The sequence below is a fragment of the Moschus berezovskii genome, chromosome 14, assembly GCF_049115385.1.
Source record: "Moschus berezovskii isolate FMDL1 chromosome 14, NW_MosBer_1.0, whole genome shotgun sequence".
Taxonomy (NCBI): Eukaryota; Metazoa; Chordata; class Mammalia; order Artiodactyla; family Moschidae; genus Moschus; species Moschus berezovskii.
This window is the reverse complement of record NC_142473.1, coordinates 45,778,432-45,802,375: the sequence shown is the minus strand read 5'-3', so window position 1 is coordinate 45,802,375 and position 23,944 is coordinate 45,778,432. Positions and strand designations below refer to the sequence as shown.

Here is a 23,944-nt window from a genome sequence, read left to right as displayed (position 1 = left end):
GATCTTCCTGACCAGGGACCCATGTCTCTTTATATCGCCTGCATTGGCAGTTGGGTTCTTTACCACTAGCACCACCTGGGAAGTCCCACATGTTCTAGCTACTGTAAATAGTCTCTTGCACTTCTTAAATATGGGTGACTAGAGGGCTAGGGGGCTTCCCAGGTGGCTCAGTGGTAAAGCATCTGCCTGCCAATGAGGAGACGTGGGTTTGATCCCTGGGTCAGGAAGATACCCTGGAGAAGGAAATGGTAACTTACTCTGGTATTCTTGCCTGGGAAATCCCATGGACAGAGAAGCTTGGCAGGCTACAGTCCAAGGAGTCACAGAGAGTTGGACACAGCTTAGTGTTTAAACAATAAGAGGGCTAGAGGACAATGATGAGGTTCTCTGAAGGTAACAAGCAGCCTAAAAAATGCCCAGAACAGGTCCCTTCTCCTCCTGAGGGTCCCTGTGGGAGTGCCCCACCCATGTGGTTCAAGAAATCCCAGAGGTATAAGGATATTGCTTACAGGTTTGGTCAAAGGCTTGACAGAGAAGCTTGCATTCAGTCTATGGGATATTAATGTGCATTTGGTGAATTTTGGTAATTTCTGGGATATTTGTAATCTGGGACCATGAAATATCTATTGTCAGAGATGAGGAGCTGGGAGCATGTTGGAACCTTGGAGCCACCAGTTCAACTTTCTCAGATAGAATGAGGACATTGTGGTCTGGAGGGAAAGGAGGCCACTTTTGAGAAGGAGGTGACCAGATATGGGGTAGGTAAGACATACCTTAGTACCCCATAGCACCCTACAGTCAGACCCTTTTCTGCAAAATCCAGTATCTTAGGGTTGAGAGTTCACTCAGCATGGCAAATAAGACTCTGGCTGTCTCCTGGGAAGAAGAGTTTAGTTGTACTTTTGCTTTGTTTGTCTGTTCCCCATCAACCCTCAAGAAAGCCATCCCCGCAGTGGCTTCCTACCTCTTGGGGTATGTTCCACGCCATGTACACATGGCTTTTAAATTCGTCCATCCAGACTTCGGCCACCCTGAGGGCGTTCCTGCGGACATGGGCAGTGAGGTCCTCAGTGTAGGGCTTGTGGGCTCGCTCGATGTGGGCAATCCGTGAGCAGGGCAGGACCTCCACGCTCCCGCCGCACTGCCATACCTGCGGAAGACATGGAGCCACTCGTCAGTGCCCGGGCTTGACTCTGAGCCTTGAACCCAGACCACGGGTGACAATGGACAGGAGCTTGGACACACCCAGCTCTCCTCATCTTACTGTCCTGCCTGCAAAGGGAGCGAGCCGTACCTTAATTCTACTCCTAGAACAGGGAGGTTATTGAGTCGTTCGCTTGTGCCTTGTTTCCATTGCTGTGGTTACCAGCGAAGGGTTAATGCACCCTTCCTCTACAGTCTTTCCACCTCCCCTCCCCCAAGGAAGACACTAGACATTCTGGGACCAGTGATCTGAGTTCTCCTTGCCCCAAGTTAACAAAATCCTTGGTAATGGTCTCTGCAGCCGTGCTCGACGTGGAGGGACCAGCAGAACCTTCAGGAGAGACGTCATATTACAACGGACCATGTGGGTCTGGATAAGGATGAGCAATCTCCACAGGGAGAGCCAGCGCCCTGCTCCTGCTCCATCCTTCCTGGGCCCTGAGTTCTGATGGAACCCAAGGAAGGGGGAGGTTCAAAGAAAGGAATGATATGAAACTTCTCCCTGACTTTGGTGAGTAGGAGCTTCAACTGGATGCAATTCAGTTTTGAAAAATAAAGAAAGATGACCTTGCAACCTGAGTGTTGAGGGAGTGTCTTGGAGCCCACGCCACAGTCATCCCAGCCACTCTGGATGTCTAGCGTTCTGGAACATGCATGTCCTTTTGTGCCTTTAGGCCTTTACTCACCCTATTTGCAATTTTGGGATGCCTGCCCTACTCTTCTCAAAATGATCGTCTCTCAAGATCATGGCCACACTGTTGTGGGGTCTTTGCTCAGTTCTTGGGGCACAGCCGATGGCTCCCTCCTCTGGCCCTCAAAGCTCTTGACATCACAACTTACCTGCTAACTCTCTGTTCCTAGAGGGCAGAGTATCTCATTCATTTCTCTTCTCTAGCACTGAACACACAGTCTGGTACATAGAGGTGTTTGGTAAGTACTTTTTGAATAAATATTTAAATGATTGGTATATAAGCAGACAATCAATCAATAAATGATTAATGCTTAATAAAGTGGGATGGGCCTGAAATACCTGATCAGAACTGATGAGTAAGACTTCGGAGAAAAGCAATCAAGATCTCTTGGTGGACAGCAGTGGTCATCTGTCAGGTATTGTCAACTGAACAATTTGGCAGATGATATTTGCGCCTATAACATATACCCATCAACACCCATAGGTCTTCCTCTAAGGTTAGGTCAGTTTCAGGTTTAGCTTAATTTTCCGCTGTGTTGGTTAGGAAGAGATTGCCTTCTCTTCCATCAGGCTTTTCCACACCAATTGATCTGTGTAGGTTTCTAGAGTTGGAAAGCAAGGGACTGACTTACCACTTTCTGAGCTTCTCTTGCATTTAGTATACCATTTAGGGCCAATGGGCTTCCCTTGTGGCTCAGCTGGTAAAGAATCCGCCTGCAATGTGAGAGACCTGGACTCGATCCCTGGGTTGAGAAGATCCCCTGGAGAAGGGAAAGGCTACCCACTCCAGTATGCTGGCCTGGAGAATTCCACGGACTGTATAGTCCCTGGGGTTGCAAAGAATCAGACGTGACTGGGTAACTTTCACGTTAGGGCCAATGGAAAGCAAACAAGCATCTCGACTGAGCATCCACTATGTGCCAGCACTGGACTGTGTAGCATGGCAGTCATGAGCCAGGGTTTGAACTCAGACTACTTGGGTTCAAATCCTGGCTCTGTTTCATACTAGCTGTGTGACTGTGAGTCATTCACTTGATCTCAGTGTGTCTCAGTTTCCTCACCTCCAATGGGGATCCTAATATTCCCATCTCATGAGGCTGCTGAGGAGATTAAAGTGCTAGCATGCAAAGTACTTAGAAAGATGCTTAGCACATAATTAGCACTTGATCAGCCTCAGCTACTATTGTACAAACGATGCACAGCGGAATCTTCAGAATAAGATACTGTGAGGTAGTGGTTATCGTGCATGCGTGCATGCTAGGTCGATTCAGTCGTGTCTGACCCTTTGCAACTCTATGGACTGTCGCCTGCCTGGCTCCTCTGTCCATGGGATTCTCCAGGCAAGAATACTGGAGTGGGTTGTCTAGGGGATCTTCCCCACCCAGGGATCAAACCTGTGTCTCTTACGTCTCCTGCATTGGCAGGCGGGTTCTTTACCACTAGCGCCGTCTAGTGGTAGCGCTGCAGGAAGCCCAGTGGTTATTGTCTCCAATGCCTCATGAGGAGACTGAGACCAAGGCTGTCCCTTGCCAAGACCACACAGCTGTTATGGAAAACAGAAGGATGTATCTGAACTTGACTAAAGCTCAAGGAAGAGCCAGTGCTTCCCCTAGGGTGACCAAGATTTGAAGGAAGGTCCCACAAGCTGGTTCTGAGGATCAGAAGAGGGAGCCATGGAAGGCCCCAGGCTGTGCATCTTTGTGTCCATGACCTCTGCCTTCTGGGACTGTGCTGATTTCCAATTCACGGGTTGCTCAGATTTTCAAGAAAAGCCTTGTAAATACCGTGAATATGTTACTGATAACACAGAGTCAGGGTAATTATTCTTTGTGCAACCAGAATGGAGGCTACTAATTGACATATTTCAGCAACACAACATTAGAACACGATTTGTAACAAAGCTCTTTTATTCCAAGACCAGTTTCTCAAAGAGTTGGTCACCATTTCACCTTAGAGTGGGCACATATGCCATGGTTCTAATCAGAAGGCTGGCTGCAGCACCTCCCATTGTGCCTTTGGCTGCTCAGTGAAAGGAGCAGTGTGGACTCTGCTGAGCTCTTGAAGCCACACCCCTTTCCCCATCCTGCAGCCACGCCCTCATCCAGATCACTGCCGCGTCCCATCTGGACACTGCAACAACCTGCGAGCAACTGCCCTCCCTCCTGCCTTCCTCCTCCAGTCTCTTCTCCACCCAGCAGTCAGAATGACTTTATTTTAAATTGGAGGATAATTGTTTCACAGTGTTGTATTGGTTTCTGTCCTGCAAGTGTGGATCAGCCATAAGTATACACATGTCCCCTCCCTCTTGATCCTTCCTCCCAACCCCCACCCCACCTTACCCCTCTAGGTTGTCCTAGAGAACTAAGTTGAACTCCCTGTGTTATACGCAACTTCCCACAAACTACCTATTTTACATATGGTAATGTATATGTTTCAAAGCTATGCTCTCAGCTCGCCCCACCCTCTCCTTCCCCCACTGTCCACAAGTCTGTTCTCTACATCTGTACCTCTATTCCTACCCTGCAAACAGGTTCATCAATACCATTTTTCTGGATTCCATATATATGCATTAACATACAATATTTGTTTTGAAGGTGTACCCTGGATCATGTCCTGCCGGCACCACACCCTTCCCAGTACAGCCTCCAAAGCTCCTGGGGCCTGGCCGGTGCCCATCCCTCCAGCCTCATGCTTGCTTCCTGACACAGTCCGTGCTGGAGCCACGCTGACATTCTTCTGTTTCCTCCAGCACGCTGGGTTTTCTCTCACCTATCGACTCCTGCACATGCCATTACATACCCACCCTACCCCACTTCATGTAACATTCTCAGGGTGTCACTTTGCATCGTAGTTCTGTATCCCCTTCAATTAGGTTAACCTGTCATGTTCTGTGGCTCCAGCCCTATCTTTCCCGATCATGACAGTCTTGTATTTGCTTCTTTGACTATCTCCTTCCCTCTTTCAAAATGTTCTCCAAGCTCTTCACCTGATTATTCTTTAGACAGGCACTAAATGGTGCCTAGAACAGATCATGGGTTTCCAGCAGAGTTGGGGTGGCTGGGCTGGGTGGGAGTAGCATGTAGTTTTTAAAAGCACAGCTTTGAAGCTAGAAAGAATTGGATTCAGGTGTTTTTCTCTGCCACCTGCTGCTGTCACCTTTGGCAGGATATTTCTCCTCCCAAGCCTCAATTTCACCCAGGAGAAGAAGGGGATGGCGTGCAGATATGTAGTTAACCTCGAGCCTGCCTCCATGTGAGCTCTGCATGCATGGTAGTTGAGGCGGGGGCAGGATATCTGGGTCTATTCTGGTCCTATCATGTCCTGGCTGAGTGGCAACTCTGGGATGCTTCACCTCAGGTCTATGAAACGTGCATAGCAGTGACTGCTGCACTGGGCTGTGGGCTCTGGAAGCCCCCGTCATAACGCAGGGAATATTGCTAAGCCCTTAGTCTGCACTTGGTATTTTTAGGTATTTTATAATAACCATTATGGTTGCTAATTGACTTCTCCTGTACAGCCACATTCAGGAGACAAGTGATTGCAGAGGAGTTATGTGTCTGGTGAAGTCCAACAGACAACAGACGTGTTACCCTCCAGAGTGCCTGACCCAGCAGGGAGAGGCTCCTCTCCAGGGACCGGGAGCACCTGTTCACCTAGAACACCTCTGTCCTCTTCTCTTCTGTGAAAAGAGACTCATCTATGGAGACCATCTGCCTTGTATATTGCCTTTGGGTTCCTGGGCACTTCTGGTTGGAGCAGAAGAGTGTATTTGGCATGTTTGCCCCTCCACTTCTGGACCCTGCACGATGACCGTGAAATAAACAAGAGGAAGCCTGTGCTCCACGATCTTCACATGAGGAGTGGCTCCACTGACCCATGGCTTGACCCAGAGAGAACCTCAGGAATCTGCCCCACAGCTTATCTCAGAGACCCTCTCACGGACTGTAGACAAAGGAGAGGGAAGAAAAGCACTGGCATTTGGGTTTCATGAAAGGTGATGCCCTGAAGCATCCACGGAGGCTTGGGAGGAACAAGGGAGGAGGAAGTAGAAGGGCGCCAGGCCTGGGACACAGGTCATAGCTGGCATGTTGTGCCATGCTGTGGGAGGTGATAGACAGGAGGGCAACTGGAGGGAGGACAAAGGGGCAGAATGATGGCTCAGTGCTGCAAGTTCAAGGGGGTAGAGATGCCAGGAGGAAGGCGAGGGTTGGGTATCAGAGTGGTGACTGAGGAACGAAGCCCAAGGGTCAGGAATCAAGAAGGCAGATGAGGTCGCTGGGCATAGGAAGCCACTACCAAGGTAGAACCGAATGCTTACCTTGCGTGCTTGTAACCCTGGTTCGTTATAAAAAGTGAGGTGTACTAGTCTTATGGGCACCAGGGATGCCTGGTGGAACGTAGTCCGAGGCTGGGCCTTGTGGCCTCCGGATGGGCACTGGGCATGTTTCTTGACCACACCAAGTTCTTTCCTCTCTCTGTGCCTTTGGGCCCACTATTGCGTCTTTCCAGAAAAACTCCGTCACTTGTTACCCAGTTCAAGTATCACCTTCTTTCACCCCCCAGTCCAGATTAGATCCCCTGTGAGTACTTTTAGCACTCCACTCTTTTTTCTTAATGATGCTTATTCACAAAACGTCTATTTATGCATTTATTCTTTCAATATCTGCCCTCCGCCTCCATCAAGGATAAGCTCCAGGAAGACAAGGAGCATGTTGTATATGCCAGCGCCGAGCACTTAGTACATGTTCAATAACTGTGATTTGAATGAGTGGTTCCAGCAATCCCAGAGCCCTGGGCTTGCACTAACCATACAGAGAGGCGGTTTAACTCGCTCAGCTGGCTCCTCTAATAAAGGCCATAAACATAAAATGTGCCAGATTTTACTGAACACAATGACTTCCTTCAAACCCAAGTGGTTTTTCAGCAAAGCTCTGACATTTAAGTGCAGGCTGCTGCAACCAAGGAGAGTTACTTTGGCTGCAGAGCTTAAATTACCATCGTAAAACCTGGGAAGTTATCAAATGAGTCTGGGAGATCGCAGGCAGTTTTGTCTTACAGAGCCATGAACTCCGTCTAGGGAAAGCCCCTGACCTCGCCAATGCTCACAGATGCCCACGGAGGAGCTGCCAGGCTGCCCCCAGAAGTGACCGTGACTGAGAACCTGAACTGTTGTAAATAGAAGCGTGAGTCCTGCTCACCACAAGCTCTTCCCAGGGAGCCCTAATTTTGCGATTGTTTCAGAAAAACTTGGTGCATCCACCTGGGAACTGCAAGAAAGCATGCAAGTCTTGGGGGCTGGTGGAGAGAGTGTGGATCCTGTCTCTGGCACACATTAGCCTTCAACTAGGACTTGTCCTTGGATGTCAGGTGCCTTCTTATTGGGGCAACTGGCAGGTTTAAAAGAGATCACGTATGAAAAGCTCCCACTAGCAAAGACAGCCATCTAGTAGGTTCGTAGGAAAGATCAGATTCCTTTCTCTTCCTGGGACTGGGAGCTGCCTGGGGTCAGGGTCAGAAGACCGGATTTATGTCCTTTGTTTGCCAGTCACATAAACAGACCTGTTTCCGTCCCAAGCCCCTGTTTTTCCCAGCTGCCAAGTGGAGCAGGTGGACTCAGGGACATCCTAGGTCAATCACTTCTTCCTTTTGCATTCTCTGCTTCTAAGTTTTCTTGCCAATACTTCAAGTGATGCCTAGTATGTGAGACACAGCTGGTAGAGTTGTGAATTGGGAGCTGGAAAGTAGGGGGACACTGGAAGCAAGACGCCAGGATACAGAGTGACCATTCCTCCTATTTACAGACTGGTGATCACTCTGTAAACTTTGTAGGAATAGCAGGTAACACCCCCATATTGAATCCATTCACTTATTAATGTCCTTCTGAAGCACTGGGTTAAGAAGGATTCTAAGGGACTTCCCTGGTGGTCCAGTGGTTAAGAATCTGCCTTGCAATGCAGGAGTTTGATCCCTGATCGGGAAATTCGGGGAATCGGTTGCTCCACATGCCACAGAACAGCTAAGTCCACACACTGCAACTACCAGGCCTGCACACTCCAGAGCCCACGTGTCACAACTAGAGACTGTGATGCAACGAAGATCCTGCATGCGGCAACAAAGACCCGACACAGCCAAAAGTATATATATTTAAAAGGATTCTGAGCCTCTGTCTGGGCTCAACGGAAAAGCATGCTACCATTTATTAGTAATATCTACCATAAGGAAGGGAGGTGGTGGTACCTTAGTCTTGTACTTCATAATCACGTTTCGCAGGATAAGATCCCCAATCCTGTCCAGTTTTTATCTCCTTATGACTCTCAATGAGCTATTCTCTCTTGGCAAAATGTTCCCACTGTTCCCTTACCCAGACACCCTCCTTCCTACTCTCCGTCCACCCAAAACCAGCCTGGCCCTGTTCCTCCTAACTCTTGGAACACATGATTTGCATCACTCATGTGGTCCTTATTTCTTGGCTCATGTTGTTAATTACCCTTTTATGTGTAGCTGTCTCGCCTAACTTGGCTGTGAAATGCTGAGACAAGAGCTGAAAGCCAAACCAGGCAGGCTTGGGGGAAGAAGACGAGGAGGATGGAGGCTGAGGCCTGAGAATGGCTGGCAGACCAGACACGTGTTTGCAGAGTGGCTGTAGGGTCAGAAAGGCAGGAAACAAAGACACTGACAAGGGCTGGGTATTCTTAAGACATCCTTCAATTTTCACCTTAGACATGGCAGGCGTTTTACTCTATTCACAGTCCTGCGTGGGGTTGAGAAGGAGAGAGGTCAAACCTGGGCAAAGCTAAGACAAAAGCCAGGGGTGGTCATCCTCTTCCCCCTGTCACATTTATATTTATTTGCCTGGCTAATTGCTACCTACTTTCGCAGCTGCCCTACATTTATGAAATGCCTCTGCTCTGCATTCCCACGTTCCCTGTACTTCCTCTAGCTCTGTGTTGGTGTGTGTCTGTGTGTACACAGTGTATATGTACAGTCTAAAGACATATAGCACAAGGGACAACTGTCTATGTACCACCAGCATAAGAAAGAGTGCACTGGCAGCAACATCTCTGTGTGTTCCTCCCTACCCCCAAAGGTAAGCCACCATCCTGAATCTTGTTAATGATGTCCTTGCCATCAAGCTCAACTACCTACTTAGTTTTACCTGGTTTTAAAGGCTACATAAATGGAAGCATATTGTCTGCATTCAGCCACTTGCTTCTTGCCTCATTTATTTTCATCACTATCGTGTTCCATTGTATAAATATACAGACATTTATTTATGCATGCTTCTGGTGGTCCCCAGTCTGGTTGTTTCCCGGATTATGAATAGTGCTCCTTGGAATGTATATGTGTCTCTTGGCACCCAAGAGAGGGCACCTCTCCGTGTATCTACACCACGGTGCGACTTCTGAGGCATGGGTTATGACACACATTCAGCTCTCCTAAGGAGAGTGAAACTCTTCCTAAGTGAGAATCCTGTGTTCCACCCCCACCAGCGCAGGTGAGCACTCATGTTGCTTCACAATCTTGCCAACATTTGGCACCGTCCATCGATGGGTGTGAAATTCACTGTCACTATAGTTTTAATTTGCAATTCCCTGAGCACCAGTGAGATGGAGCTTTTTTCCTATTTATGGGCCTGAAGCACTAGCCTGTGATAGAAGGCCCTTAGAGCCGAAACAGGGCCTGGCACATGACAGGTGCTTGATAAACTGCATGGACAAAGGTCTGAGAGTTGGGCCCTAGTTCTGAGTCATCCACTGCTCACTTTCCTTGGTGCCTTCCCAGGTTTCCAAGGGCAGATATTTCATTATTTTCAAGTGTAAGGAAACATTTTTAAAGTCCAGCGATGCTTATTCTTCCATCAGAAAAACACTCCCTGGGGATCCAGTTTCCCAAGTCCTGTTTTTACAATAAAACACTGCCAAAGAGTCTTTTGGACAGAATTGCTACTTGGAATTTAAAAAAAAAAAAACGATGCTTTTTCTTGGACGGTGTCCCTGAAGGGGTCTGAGTTGGGGTCAGCCCTAAGAAGCACTTGAAGCAGTTCCCCTGTACAAAAGGGATTTTTCATAACTATCAGAAGGCAGCAGGAGGATTCATCTGGCAGGAATCCAGGAAGAGACCAGCTGGGCAGAATGTCTGGAAGCTTTTTATGAAGAAAAAGTAAAAAGGCTGTTTTGCAGGGTATTGAGATTTGCTGAAATAGCTGTTTACCTATTGGAAACCCAGGGGCCACCATGGCACCAAGTTCAGAAAACCAACCCATCATAGACAGGGGTCCAGCTTTTCCCTGGACCCTAGTGCTCTGCCTATAAAGACTGGGACTGAGAGAGTTCATTTCCTTATAGGAAATTCCAGGAGGATCACTTTATAAACATGCAGTCATTGAGATTATAAGATATCTTTCAATGGTTCCAACCAAGGAGAATTTATTTATGGTAATGGCAAGCCACTCCAGTACTCTTGCCTAGAAAATCCCATGGATGGAGGAGCCTGGTAGGCTGCAGTCCGTGGGGTCGCTATGGGTCGGACACGACTGAGAGACTTTACTTTCACTTTTCACTTTCACACATTGGAGAAGGAAATGGCAACCCACTCTGGTGTTCTTGCCTGGAGAATCCCAGGGACGGGGGAGCCTGGTGGGCTGCTGTCTGTGGGGTCACACAGAGTCGGACACGACTGAAGTGACTTAGCAGCAGCAGCAGCAGCAAATCTCTTACCAGCCAACAGCCCGGATTACTTATTGTCCAAACACAACTGGCTTGATTGGACTCAAGACAAATGGAAGAAAAGAAAGGAGACAGGCCTGGCTCTATCCGGGGTTGGGGAAGTGAAGCCAGGAAAAGGGGGTCTCCACGGATGTGGCTGAATCCTGCTGCTCACGAAAACCTGTGTGCTCCTCTATATCTCCCAGCCTCCGCTGAGTCAGGAGGGATTGTGTGAGCAGCTCAGGCCAATGAAACAAGAGGAAATTACAGTTGTCACTTTCGGGCCCAGACATTTAAGCGTCCAGTGACGGAACCCACGAACACTTCTACCTCTTTTCCCCCCAATCCACTGGATATTTTTGTCGAAATGACCTTGAAGTTCAAAGATGGGGAAGGCACAAAAAAGCACCCTCAGCCCTCAGTTACCACTTGAAGAGGAGCTGCCCAGGAGTGCCTCACATGCTTTAGGGGGCTGTGAAGTGAGTGAGAAATAAACTTGTCCTGGATTCAGCCTTTGGGGCCTGGGGGCTGCTGTTCCAGACTGTGATCGTTTCCTTGGTTCATACAAGCTGCAAGCATGTGAGGGGCAAGGTGACCAGAGAGGCTTGGGCCCTGCAGCATGGATAACTAGGGGTTCAATCTACTGTGGAGAAGGAAGTGGCACCCACTCCAGTACCCTTGCCTGGAAAATCCCATGGACGTAGAAGCCTGGTAGGCTGCAGTCCATGGGGTTGCAAAGAGTCGGACACGACTGAGCGACTTCACTTTCACTTTTCAATCTACTAAGTGAGACTTGGCCGCAGAAGGTCCAGGCATGGGGAGATATTTCCAGGTCCAGATAATGAGTCCATTTAGAGCAGGTCCCCACTAGGGACTGAAGATACAAAGAGGGGATTTAGTTCTCAGTGGGGAGAAAAGGAACTGTCGGGAGAAGGTAGGCATTAGGACTCCTACAAAACAGGCTATAGGGAGAGTCTGGTTCAAGTTCAGAACCAGAGAAGCTGTGAGAAAACCAAAGGAGAACCCAGCAGGCTGGAAAAGGGAAAGCCAGGGGCTTGGAGACCGTGCATGGCTCAGTGTTCCTCTGACAGCCACAGGCAGCAGCCCCAGGACGGCTCCACGGAGCCTAGCGTGAGCCAGGGGAAGTGGCGCTGAAGCCACACCTCCAGCCCTGGGCATGTGACACAGTCTAGGCAGGGCTGACCCTCTGTGTGAAGTTGAGAAGGCTGGGGAGTCTGGCTAGTTCCAGCCCAGGCACTTCTATAGACCCAACACTACAGAAGCTTTCCAGCTCTGAGACCAAAGTGTCAGCCACGTTCCAAATCAGGGTCCCATTGACACGTATGCTGTCTACTCGAATCACTGTTTTGAACTAAGATCTCTGGCCCCATTACCATCACCAATGCTGTCAGAGAATAATAATGAGCTTGAATGTCACAGGGACTCAGGGAATAATTTTTTGAAATCCAAATAAAACCCTTCCCGTCCCTAGTGTGACAGTCATTTTTATCAGGTAACTCAGCCCCTCCATTTACTCAGGAGTGCTCAGAGCCCTCTCTGGTGGGTTAATCCCCCCTGATTTGCTGTGAGCGCCTTCTCCTGTGGATGTATTCAGAAAAGCTCGCTCTATCCAGCTGCTATTCAAAGCGGATCCCTGGACTATGTTTAATTTATACTTTGCTATATGAAGATGAGCCACTTACTCATTTAAAGTGTTTCCTTTTTTATGTCTTTAATCAGTGGCTCTTTCCTCTCTCAGAAGTTTAATCTAATCAGAAACAACTTCCTACCAACACATATGAATGGCTCTTTAGCATGTTCCAGCCAAATTCAAAGTCCATACTAGATGAACCCCAAAACACTGGCCCAAAGAATAAGCCAGGAGGAGAAGTCAGGAGGTCCTTTCTGAAATGCAGGGCAATCAGAATCACTGGAGGAAAGTACAACACACTCTATCACCTCCCAGCACAGTGGGACCAGGTGACAGGGGACCCATGTGTCACTGGGACAGCATAGCTGGCAAAGTTTGGCAGACCCTGGGTGCAGACATTAGAGGAAGCTGTGTGTCTGGCTCAAGCATCCCACCCACCTTTGGCTCAGAGGGATCCTTGAGGTTAACATTTAGATGATAAAAGTGAATATGAGATGCTGAACATTTTCTCACTCAGAAATATTTGTTCTAAAGAGTTTTACGCCACTGGAATTCAGATTAAGAAAGCAGTGTGCTGGGCCTTCACTTAAAGAGATTTGCCCTTCTCATACACATCAAAATGAATTGTCAGCTTGAGTTTCATCTCTGATAGGTACCTACAGCAAACTCACATTAAAAATGGGATTTGTGGGCTTCTCTGGTGGTCCATTGGTTAGAATCCACCTTGCAATGCGGGGAACCCCAGTTCAATCCCTGGTCCCACATGCCATGGAGCAGATCCCACATGTCTCAGAGCAACTAAGCTTCGTGTTCCACAACTACTGAGCCCGCGTGCCTAGAGCCCGTGCTCCACAAGAAGAGGAGCCATCTCAATGAGAGGCCCACACGCCACACCTAATGAGTAGCCTCTGCTCACTTCAACTAGAGGATGCCTACACAGCAATGAAGACCTAGTGAGACAATAAATAAACAAATAAAAACTTTTTTTAAAAGGGATTTACGAAATATATCAGCATTGCAGTTCAGCAGAGCTGCAGGGGACCTAACCAATTACCTTCCCTTTCCCAACTGAGGTTCAAGGTCACATGATACTTTAGAAGCTGAGTAGGAAATGTTTCCAAGACCTCTGCCTCTTGGGAGATAGGAGGTCACCGTGGTCAGAGCACAGGGGTTAAACAGTCTTGATGTCGAATCCTGGGCTTCTCAGGTGGTGCTAATGGCAAAGAACCTGCCTGCCAATTCAGTAGACATAAGAGATGCTGGTTCGATCCCTGGGTCGAGAAGATCTCCTGGAGAAGGAATTGGCAACCCACTCCATGCACACATGATGTCAAATCCTACATTTTCCATTTGCTGGATTGGTGTAGAGAATTTATTTCACTTTCTAACATACAGTTTTCTTGTTTGTGAAATGGAGACAAAAATGACACATTGCAAAAATACCTGTGAGCGTCAAATGAGTGAATACACATAGAGGGTTATTTCAACACCTAGTCCAAGTTTAGAGCCCGCTAAGGACTGCAAGGAGATCCAACCAGTCCATTCTAAAGGAGATCAATCCTGGGTGTTCATTGGAAGGACTGATGCTAAAGCTGAAACTCCAATACTTTGGCCACCTCATGAGACAAGTTGACTCACTGGAAAAGACTCTGATGCTGGGAGGGATTGGGGGCAGGAGGAGAAGGGGACGACAGAGAATGAGATGGCTGGATGGCATCACTGACTCACGGACATGAGTTTGGGTGAACTCCGGGAGTTGGTGATAGACAGGGAGGCCTGGCATGCTGTGATTCATGGGGTCGCAAAGAGTCGGACACGACTGAGCGACTGAACTGAACTGAAGTATGTGGTATCACTATTATCTCTGTAAAATTTTGTTGATGATAAGATTCGCTACCACTGTAGTAAGAGATTTTCAGGGCAGGAGGAAATACTACATTCCACTGAGCTCAAGATTTATATGCCCATCTGTCTCCACATCACCTCCACTCGCGCATCTCTCAGGCGTCGCACGTTTGCATGGTCCAAAACGAAGTTTTTAATTTCCTTCCCTGCCTCCCTGGGTGTCCCTTCATTTCCCCCTCTTCGATCTAATAGCCCATGCCTGAAACCTACATAAATAATTATGTAACTCATCTATAATTATGTCCTCTTTCTTTCCTTAACATCCAATAATACATCAGTAAATGCAGTCCGTTCTACCTCCTAAATATAGCTTAAATTTAATCACACCTCTCAATCTGCACAGACAGCATTCTGGTCCAAAGTGCCATTATCTTTGTGTGGACAACTCTATCAACAGCCTTCTAACAAGTTGGGTTTTTTTTTTGGCTGCAACTCTTGTTGCCTTCCACTCCATCTTCCAAAATTATAAATCAATCATGTCCCTTCTACCCTTTAATTCAACTTAACCATTATTTGTGGAGTACTTCCTTCCTTTGGGCTGGGGGCTTTAGTGTGAGATGGGAATTTTGTCTGAAAGAAAACACGCAAAGTCTGTGACTTTCGGGAACCTGTATGGTTACATTTTTTGTTGAGTCCCTCAGTTCAGTTTAGTCGTTCAGTAGTGTCTGACTCTTTGCAACCCAATGGACTGCAACACGCCAGGTTTCCCTGTCCATCTCCAACTCTCAGAGCTTGCTCAAACTTATGTTCATCGAGTTGGTGAAGCCATCCAACCATCTCATCCTCTATCATCCCCTTCTCCTCCTGCCTTCAACCTTTCCCAGCATCAGGGTCTTTTCCAATGAGTCAGTTCTTTGCATTAGGTGGCCGAAGTATTAGAGCTTCAGCTTCAGAATCAGTCCTTCCAATGAATATTCAGGACTGGTTTCCTATAGGTTTGACTGGTCTGATCTCCCCGTAGTCCAAGGAACTCTCAAGAGTCTTCTCCAACCACAGTTCAAAAGCATCAATTCTTTGGCACTCAGCTTTCTTTATAGCACAACTCTCACATCCATACATGACTACTAGAAAAACCATAGCTTTGACTAGATGGACCTTTGTCAGCAAAGTAATGTCTCCTTTTCAATACTCTTTTTAGGTTGGTCATAGCTTTTCCTCCAAGGAGCAAGCAGCTTTTAATTTTAAGGCTGCAGTCACCATCTGCAGTGATTTTGGAGCCCAAGAAAACAAAGTCTGTCATTGTGTCCATTATTTCCCCATCTATTTGGCATGATGTGATGGGACCAGGTGCCATGATCTTAGTTTTTTGAATGTTGAGTTTTAAGCCAGCTTTTTCACTCTCCTCTTTCACTTTCATCAAGAGGCATTTTAATTCCTCTTCGCTTTCAGCCATAAGGGTGCATATCTAAGGTTACTGATATTTCTCTCCACAATCTTGATACCAGTTTGTGCTTCATCTAACCCAGGATTTCATATGATATACTCTGCATATAAGTTAAATAAGCAGGGTGACACTATACAGCCTTGATGTACTTCCTTCTCAATTTGGAACCAGTCCTTTGTTTAATGTCCAGTTCTGTTGCTTCTTGACCTCCATACAGATTTCTCAGGAGGCAGGTGAGGTGGTCTGATATTCCCATCTCTTTAAGAATGTTCCACAGTTTGTTCCACAATCAAAGGCTTTGGTGTAGTAAATAAAGCAGAAGTAGATGTTTTTCTGGAACTCGTTTGCTTTTTCAATAATCCAGTGGATGCTGGCAATTTGATCTCTGGTTCCTCTGCCTTTTCTAAAACCTGCTTGAACATCTGGAAGTTCTCGATTCATGTATTGTTGAAGCCTTGCTTGGAGAATTTTGAGAATTACTTTGCTAGCGTGTGAGATGAGTGCAATTGTGCAGTAGTTTGAACATCCTTTGGCATTGATTTTCTTTGGGATTGGAATGAAAATGGACTTTTTTCAGTCCTGTGGCCACTGCTGAGTTTTCCAAATTTGCTGGCATACTGAGTGCAGCACTTTCACAGCATCATCCTTTAGGATTTGAAATAGCTCAACTGGAATTCCATCATCTTCACTAGCTTTGTTTGTAGTGATGCTTCCTAAGACCCCCCTTGACTTCACATTCCAGGATGTCTGGCTCTAGGTGAGTGATCACACCATCATGGTTATCTGGGTCCTGAAGATCTTTTTTGTATAGTTCTTCTGTGTATTCTTGCCACCTCTTCTTAATATCTTCTGCTTCTGTTAGGTCCATACAGTTTCTGTCCTTTATTGTTCCCATCTTTGCATGAAATGTTCCCTTGGTATCTCTAATTTTCTTGAAGAGATCTCTAGTCTTTCCCATTCTATTGTCTTCCTCTATTTCTTTGCATTGATAACTTGGGAAGGCTTTCTTATCTCTCCTTGCTATTCTTTGGAATTCTGCATTCAGATGAGTATATCTTTCCTTTTCTCCTTTGCCTTTCACTTCTATTCTTTTCTCAGCCTCCTCAGGTAACCATTTTGCCTTTTTGCATTTCTTTTTGTTGGAGGTGGTATTGGTCACCACCTACTGTACAATGTCACAAACCTCTTTCCATAGTTCTTCAGGCACTCTATCATATCTAATCCCTTGAATCTATTTATCACTTCCACTGTATTATTGTAATGGATTTGATTTAGGTCATAACTTAGGGGTCTAGTGGTCCCTACTTTCTTCAATTTAAGTCTGAATTTTGCAATAAGGAATTTGTGATCTGAGCCACAGTCAGCTCCCAGTCTTGTTTTTGCTGACGGTATAGAGCTTCTCCATCTTTGGCTATAAAGAATATAATCAATCAAACCCCCAAAATTCATATTTTGAAGCCTTAAGCCCCTATGTGACTCTTTTGGGGAGAGAGCCTTTATGGATGTGATGAAGGTCAACGGACATTGTAAGGATGGAATCCTGACCAGATAGAACTGGTGTCCTTATAAGAAGGGGGAGGGACCATAGAGCTCTCTCTCTACCATGAGGGCATAGCAGGAAGGTGGTTGTTTGGAAGCCAGGAAGAGAGCTTTTACCAGGATCTGACCCTGCTGGTTCCCTGATCTCTGACGTTTGGCCTTCAGAACTGTGACAAATAAACTTCTGTTGTTCAAGTCATCCAGTCTATGGTATTTTGTTAATGTGCAACTTACTGTGATTTGTAAATATACATCTATTCTTTGTTCCCTTTTATCAGCTATCTGTCCCTTTATACCATCAGTTCCAAGAGGGAAAGGTCTGTGCTTAGCTTTTAAACACTGTATGCCAAATGTTAAGCATGTAATTTTAAGCATTATATGCCCTGTGTTAAACTTTGTACACCCAAAGTGATGTGTGTATACCTAACAAATAACAAAGTCAAATGAATGAATTGCATTAAATGTACATATAAAATTATAAGTTGAGTGATTGTTATGTCCTGGTTTGTTTGTGACAACACTGGTTCATTCCTGCTGTTCCAGTGTAACAATTAGCGGTACCCTCTTTAATTCTCAAAAGTGTTCTGGTTTGGATAATAAGTTGTCATTTCTGTATATATTTATCTGTATGCCAAATTTATCAGGCACAATCTGATTTTAGAAACATTGATATCCAAGATAAGCATCTGTCTTGAAATCATGGTATTACTAATATTTTCTCTTCCCTACTCCACGATTTCTTTATAGGACTAACAATTCTAAGGTAGTGAAAATGACACCAGTCACCAAGACCCTCTGTCACTGATAAGCAGCATTTGAAGCAGTCATAATGAGTGAAGCCAGGCCCACTGCATTGAGTGTGGCCCACATCAAGCAAGGAAAGAGGCCGCATTCATTAGACTTTCCAAAACAGTTCAGACACAGACAGAAACTGGACTTCAGGGAGGAAACGTGCCCTGGGGGTGTTACTAGGGGGTAATTCTATCTTCAGGACTGACTTCATGTGCAGGTAAGCCTGCCTGATGGAAAAATTTGTATGTGGGGATAATTTCTTTAAGCCGTCACTGGTGAGCACTGGGAGGTTTTACTCACTGGGAGCTTGTACCTTGCATTGCTTTACAAAGTGAGGAGCATTTGCAATGAAAGCAGATGTCTCTGAATTCCCCTTTTGTGATTTCAGATGTGTGAACATGAGGATTTTTCAAAAGAAAATCACAAGAGTGTCTGGATGGTGACGCTGCTGATACTGATGCTGATGCTGAAGAGATACAGTGGGGGGAGGAGGAGGGAAGGGGAGGACGTGAGGAGGAAGGGGAGGAAGATGGGGAAGAGGCAGGCAGTCCCTGCTCAGTTTCTACCAGTCATTCTGAGGAACTGATTTTGGCCTTGCCTGGTGGTCCCTTCCTGGAAAATTGGAAACATGATGTATTGGTGGCAAAGAAGTTACCTTCCAATGGCACAATACAAAGCAGCAGGCAAACTCAATTAAAGAAAGACAAAACTAAAAAAAAAGAAAAGGAGAGAGAAGTTGACTCTCTGGAGCTTTAAAACTCATTGCTGGCTCCCAGGTTTTTTCCTCCCCAAAATGAGGAAATTAAACACTGATACATGACTATTGTCTAATCCACAGCCTATAATCAAATTTTGTTAATGATCACAGTAATGGCCCTTACAGCTATTTTCCCTTTTGGTCCCATCTTTTTAAGAAGGTAAAAAATTTTCTTCAGCTTGGCTCTCAAAATCTTTTATCAATTGTTACCTCTTCTGTGCATCTTATTAATCGTACTTCTCTAAGACTCCCTCATTGAACACAATTAAAAAAACCTAAATGTGAAGACCCTTCCAGAGTAAAATTGTCCATGGGCCCTCTCCTCCTTCTGCTCCCCACCATTTCTAGCTAATTACTTCATTATGTACTTTTTTAATTACTTTGTTCTTTAGGGATTAATTTTGCACATATCTTTACTAATCGTCAACTTTTACAACATACAGTTAGGCTGCGTCTGTTCAGCGGCTGGTTTGTAATTGCAGAGTCACTCTGTGGCTGGTGAGCTAAAGATAATGTGCTGAGGCAAAGAGTCTTCCTCTCAGTGTTTTCAGATGCCTTCTGGCCACCCAGCGTGGCAGAATAATTGGCTCTGGGCTGCTTGCGGGCACCGAGCTCCCCTCCCATGTGGAGATCGCAATCAGAAAAGACCTCTGATTCTGGAGGTTTAGGGTTCATAGGCTCCAGGCTGCTCAGACTTCATGCACCCTGGGGATTTCAGGCCCCATGGTCCTAGGAGGCCAGGCCCAGTGGCCACATGCCAACAGAACAGGACCGGTGATGGCGACCTCCTAGAAGGAAAATGCCAACTCCTCTCTCAAGGTCAAATCCATACTTTCCCAGGGCCCTTGTACATGGCCTGTACCTGCAAGCAGTTTTTAAGGAATCCTTCTCTCTCCATTCATGGTCATATAAATCTCTAAACTCCCTACCTCTGCAGTCTCTCCTCTGACATCTATATTCCATCATCACCTCCTGCCCCCAAATCGCCCCTCAAAGCCTTCTTCCCCTTACATCTGGATGCCCCTTTTCCACTCATATCCTCACAGTACCAGGTGGGGATTTAGAGATTTTGGCACCATGCAGAACCATGTTCAAATCCCAGTTTCACCAAACTCTTTCACTGTGGGACCTGGGCAAGTGACTCAACCTCTCTGAGCCTCAGTCTTCTCATCTATAAAATGAGGATAATAATTCTAGCCTTTCATGGTTCCCAGGAAGAAATGATGTACAGAATAAAACTCACCAGGATGTAATAAGCTCTATGAGGGCACAACCTAGATGATCCTATTCATCACTGTATGCCCAGAGCTTAGCACACTGTCTAGTATTAAATACAAAAAAGCACAAAGTAAACAATAACGGGTAGCTATTATCATCAGTGGTCATTTTAGTGTGACTAGCGCAAGCCACTCCAGTACTATTGCCTAGAAAATCCCATGGATGGAGGAGCCTGGTAGGCTGCAGTCCGTGGGGTCACTAAGGGTCGGACACGACTGAGTGACTTCACTTTCACTTTTCACTCTCACACATTGGAGAAGGAAATGGCAACCCACTCCAGTGTTCTTGCCTGGAGAATCCCAGGGACGGGGGAGCCTGGTGGGCTTCCGTCTATGGGGTCACACAGAGTCGGACACGACTGAAGTGACTTAGCAGCAGCAGCAGCAGTGTACTCCTAAAACACTTCCCTTGACATATGAGATTTTCTATCAACCCAGCTCTCTTTCTAGCTGATTCTTCCCTGTAACTATGGGCACCACCCTGCCACCCACCCTATTTCCTATGCCCATGCTCAACTCTAAAATCTCTTTTTAGCTCAGACGTTCATCCTCTCTGGGATCCTCCATCCTCTATCCTTGACTGGGCACACAGAGAGTACCCAGCCCCTGTCTCACCTGCAAATCTCTTTACTTTTAGTTAGATAGTTCTGGCTTCTTGCAGAAGTCGAGATCCAGGTCTTACATTTCTGCCCTAACGCCGAGGGCATAACACAAACAGCATAATAAATGTTCATTGTGTAAGTAGATAAATGGACAAATAATGCAAGCTTTCTGGTTATTTCCATTGTTGTTTCTAATGTCAAACTTGACCCATTTCCCCACCCTCAAACCAACTCTCTACACCAAACACCCTTTCCTAGTCAATGGCACCCTCAAACCTCTCATCATCTGGACTTGAAATCTCAGCACCACCTTTGTCAGACTAAATTTATATAGGGATTAGGAAAGGCTACCTCTTGACCTACAATGATAACTCAAAACACTATCAGCATCTAACACAGTGCTAAGGGAACACGTGGACAATGCTTCAGCTAAAGCTTGGAGTCACTGGGCAAATGCCCTCAGGAAAAACAAAAACCTGCAAACTTGAAACCTATGTTTGATGTCTTGAAACTTCTGGCCTCAGAAGATGGCAGAAATGAATAGCTATTCCATTTTATGGCTGTGAGCTGTAGGTTTTATTTACCCCATGGCAGCAGCTGAAGGACAATGCCACAGCAGATTTCAATTCATGACAAAATGGTATAAAACAGTGGCAGGGCTCATGGTCCCACCCACCCACAACACACACACACACACACACACAGAAGGATGTGCTACTCTAATTCTCAGATTATTCTGAACTCCAGCTCCAGCTGGCCTGGCCCAACCATCACATTTAGAAGCAATCAGAGACTAAAATCCAATTTAAGGTGTTCAATTTTCTCTGTCTCCAGGGATGGGAGGTCAGAGAATCTGCCTGCAGCCTTTCTATGAGATGTTGCTTCTGGTGGTTTGCTGAGACCTCAGTTGAGCAAGAATGCTGGTGCCCACACACCTTCTCTTCCAAGTCTCTCTCTCACTGTTCTGGCAGAGACTAGCTGATTTACCTAAAATTGTGGTGTCCAGTGGCATTGTCCTCATGGCTGGGTGAGATCAGTTATGGTGTTAGCCATGAGCTAACTCAGTCCACTAAGCCCAAGGCCTCTGGAGAGAACCACGTGGTCCCTCAAGTGCTTCAAAAACCAGGAGGCTTGCCAAGCAGACATTCACTTGCCTGAGCCTTTTTCACTGGTAATTTTAGTAGTCTCTAGTCCTTTAACCCTAGATTCACTTTGTAAAAGTCTCAAATAATGGCAATGCCTGTTCTGAGCAGTTGCTATACCCTCTACTTTGCTTTCTCTTCATCCTCTGTCTCTGGCTCCCTGAACCCAGGTTTCTGACTTCCTGTCTGTTACGGGCATTTCTCCTTTGGCAGCTCCTCCATCTACCTCTTTTCTGAGGCCCTGGACTCTGGCTTTCAGCTCAGCTCTTGTCTCTGTCACCTCCTCTAGTTTTGAAGTCTCCTGCAAGCTCAGGTGAAGACATCATGTGATCCTGTCTGACCCAAGCCTATCTCCCATAAGGGATTTGAGCAGAACCTCAAGCACTGAAATGGTACTGTGGTCATTTTCCAAAGTGATGCTGGCCCAGGTTTAGCTTCTGAAATTCAACTTTATGCCCTGGGTGATTTTAAATCCTGAAGGCAGAGGTGGATGAGCACTGTGACACAGTGATAAGGCATGAGCCCTGAACCACTCAGGCTAGTTCTGATCTTGAGTGACTTGGGGAGGCATTTTATTCTGTTACTTCCAGTTTCCTAACTTACAATATGGAGATAACAACATGGACCTCATGGGACTCGCATTAAAATTAACCAGATAATATATACAAAGTGATGGTATTCAATAATGGAAGTTCCTCTCATTATTATTATCTTCCAGACTTGTGGCCTGACACTTTATCAGCTGTGAAGCATGTATCTGCTTTAGGAAATAATAATCTTCTTTTGTTGCCCAAGAATCAATGTCACTTAGCCAGATCTTAGACATGCCAGACCTAGAAAGGCCAAGGACGGTAACCAAAGAAATGTTTGCCTGGGCTCTCAGCAATAGGTCATCCATCATAAGTTTACCTTTTCAATTTACTTAAGTAAGTGGTGAAAATGTTGAACAAGCCAGGATGAGCAAAAAGCCCACCAAAGGCCACTTTCTGGATTGCCAACGACCACTCTTCTTCCCCATCTGATAACCTATCTTGCCTGTCACTCACTCTTTTAGCACCAAGTTACAGATCCCTAGTTCTCAGCCTTAGAGTTCAGCCATAGTCACGTTCTTTCTCAGTTGTCACTCTACTCCTGTCACCCCAACTCCCTGGAATGCCTGTCTTCCTCTTCCCACCTGAACAAAACATTTTCATTCCTTAAGTCCAAGCTAAATGCTGCCCGCTCCGTGAAGCCTCACCCAGCTCTGAAGGGTTGAGTGGTCACTCCCTCAGCTACTGCAATACACATGGGATCATTCATCCTTGCCATTCTGATCCTGAGCACTGGGTTATGCCTTAATTAATGCTTTAATCCAAATTATATTCGCAATGATGAATTTTCATTCAGGAAATATTTTCTGGAATAAATGTCATTAAGGGACTTTGTAATTAAAATATATTTCCTTTCATGCTAATTTTCCAATTTTATTTTACTAGACTTATTTTCATAGGGGTTAATACTTTTTTGCATTGATTTTACAACTGAGATATGATTTACCTATCAGCATTTTAAAAATCTACATCTATTTTACAATTGTGGCTTCCCTCACAAAGTGGTCATGATCTCATCAAGTTTAGTTTTTCTGAATCAAATTTTGCAGATGTAAATTATATTACTATTTACTTCTTCAATCAGTCTTTTAACTCTCACTGTGTTCATTTTTTTGTTGTTGCTTCAGTTCATGTTAATGATTTTTACTACTACTCACAATTTGGAAAAAGAATGATGGTTTGCATTGTTTGGTATTCAAAAATTTTTAAAGAATTATCACAACAAATAGTGTCAGCAGGGAGCTGTGTACTTTCTATGGTTGACAAAGATAGATCAAAGAACACAGAAGTCCTTAAAGTCACAATGGAGCTTTGGGTCATGACATCCTGTTTAGGCTCAAGACATTTTTCTATAATCTGTTAGCTAGTACTTAGAAGATGGGAAGGTGGTTGTCTTTCCAGCTAGTCTGAGAGCCACTCAAAGACAGAGTCTGTGTCATTCACCTCTAGTTTTCCTTCACCTGGCAAGAATGAATATATACATAAACAAATCCACAAGTGGAACATGAGAAATCTGATCTGATTTCTTACTGAAGGCCACTACACTATGCCTACCTATATAAGGCATAATGGTTTCTGAAGCCCCTTCCCCTGAGTTCAAATCTTAGCTTTACCATTTTCCTGGGGCAAGTTATATCATTTTTCTGTGCTTCAGTATATCCTCCTGGAAGTGGGGGTAATAAAAGATTCTGCATCACAAGGTGGCT

The 23,944-nt window shown here is 45.8% G+C and overlaps 1 protein-coding gene across 3 annotated transcripts in view; it reads right to left on the bottom strand.

Annotated features, from left to right (window-relative positions):
- Nucleotides 1-23,944, bottom strand: part of GALNT18 (polypeptide N-acetylgalactosaminyltransferase 18) — a 361,090-nt gene that overhangs the window by 67,497 nt on the left and 269,649 nt on the right. For all 3 annotated transcript variants that reach the window (XM_055423366.2, XM_055423367.2, XM_055423365.2), the window contains one exon: nt 965-1,150. In XM_055423366.2, coding sequence (XP_055279341.1) covers nt 965-1,150 — 186 coding nt within the window. The remainder of the gene's footprint in view (nt 1-964; nt 1,151-23,944) is intronic.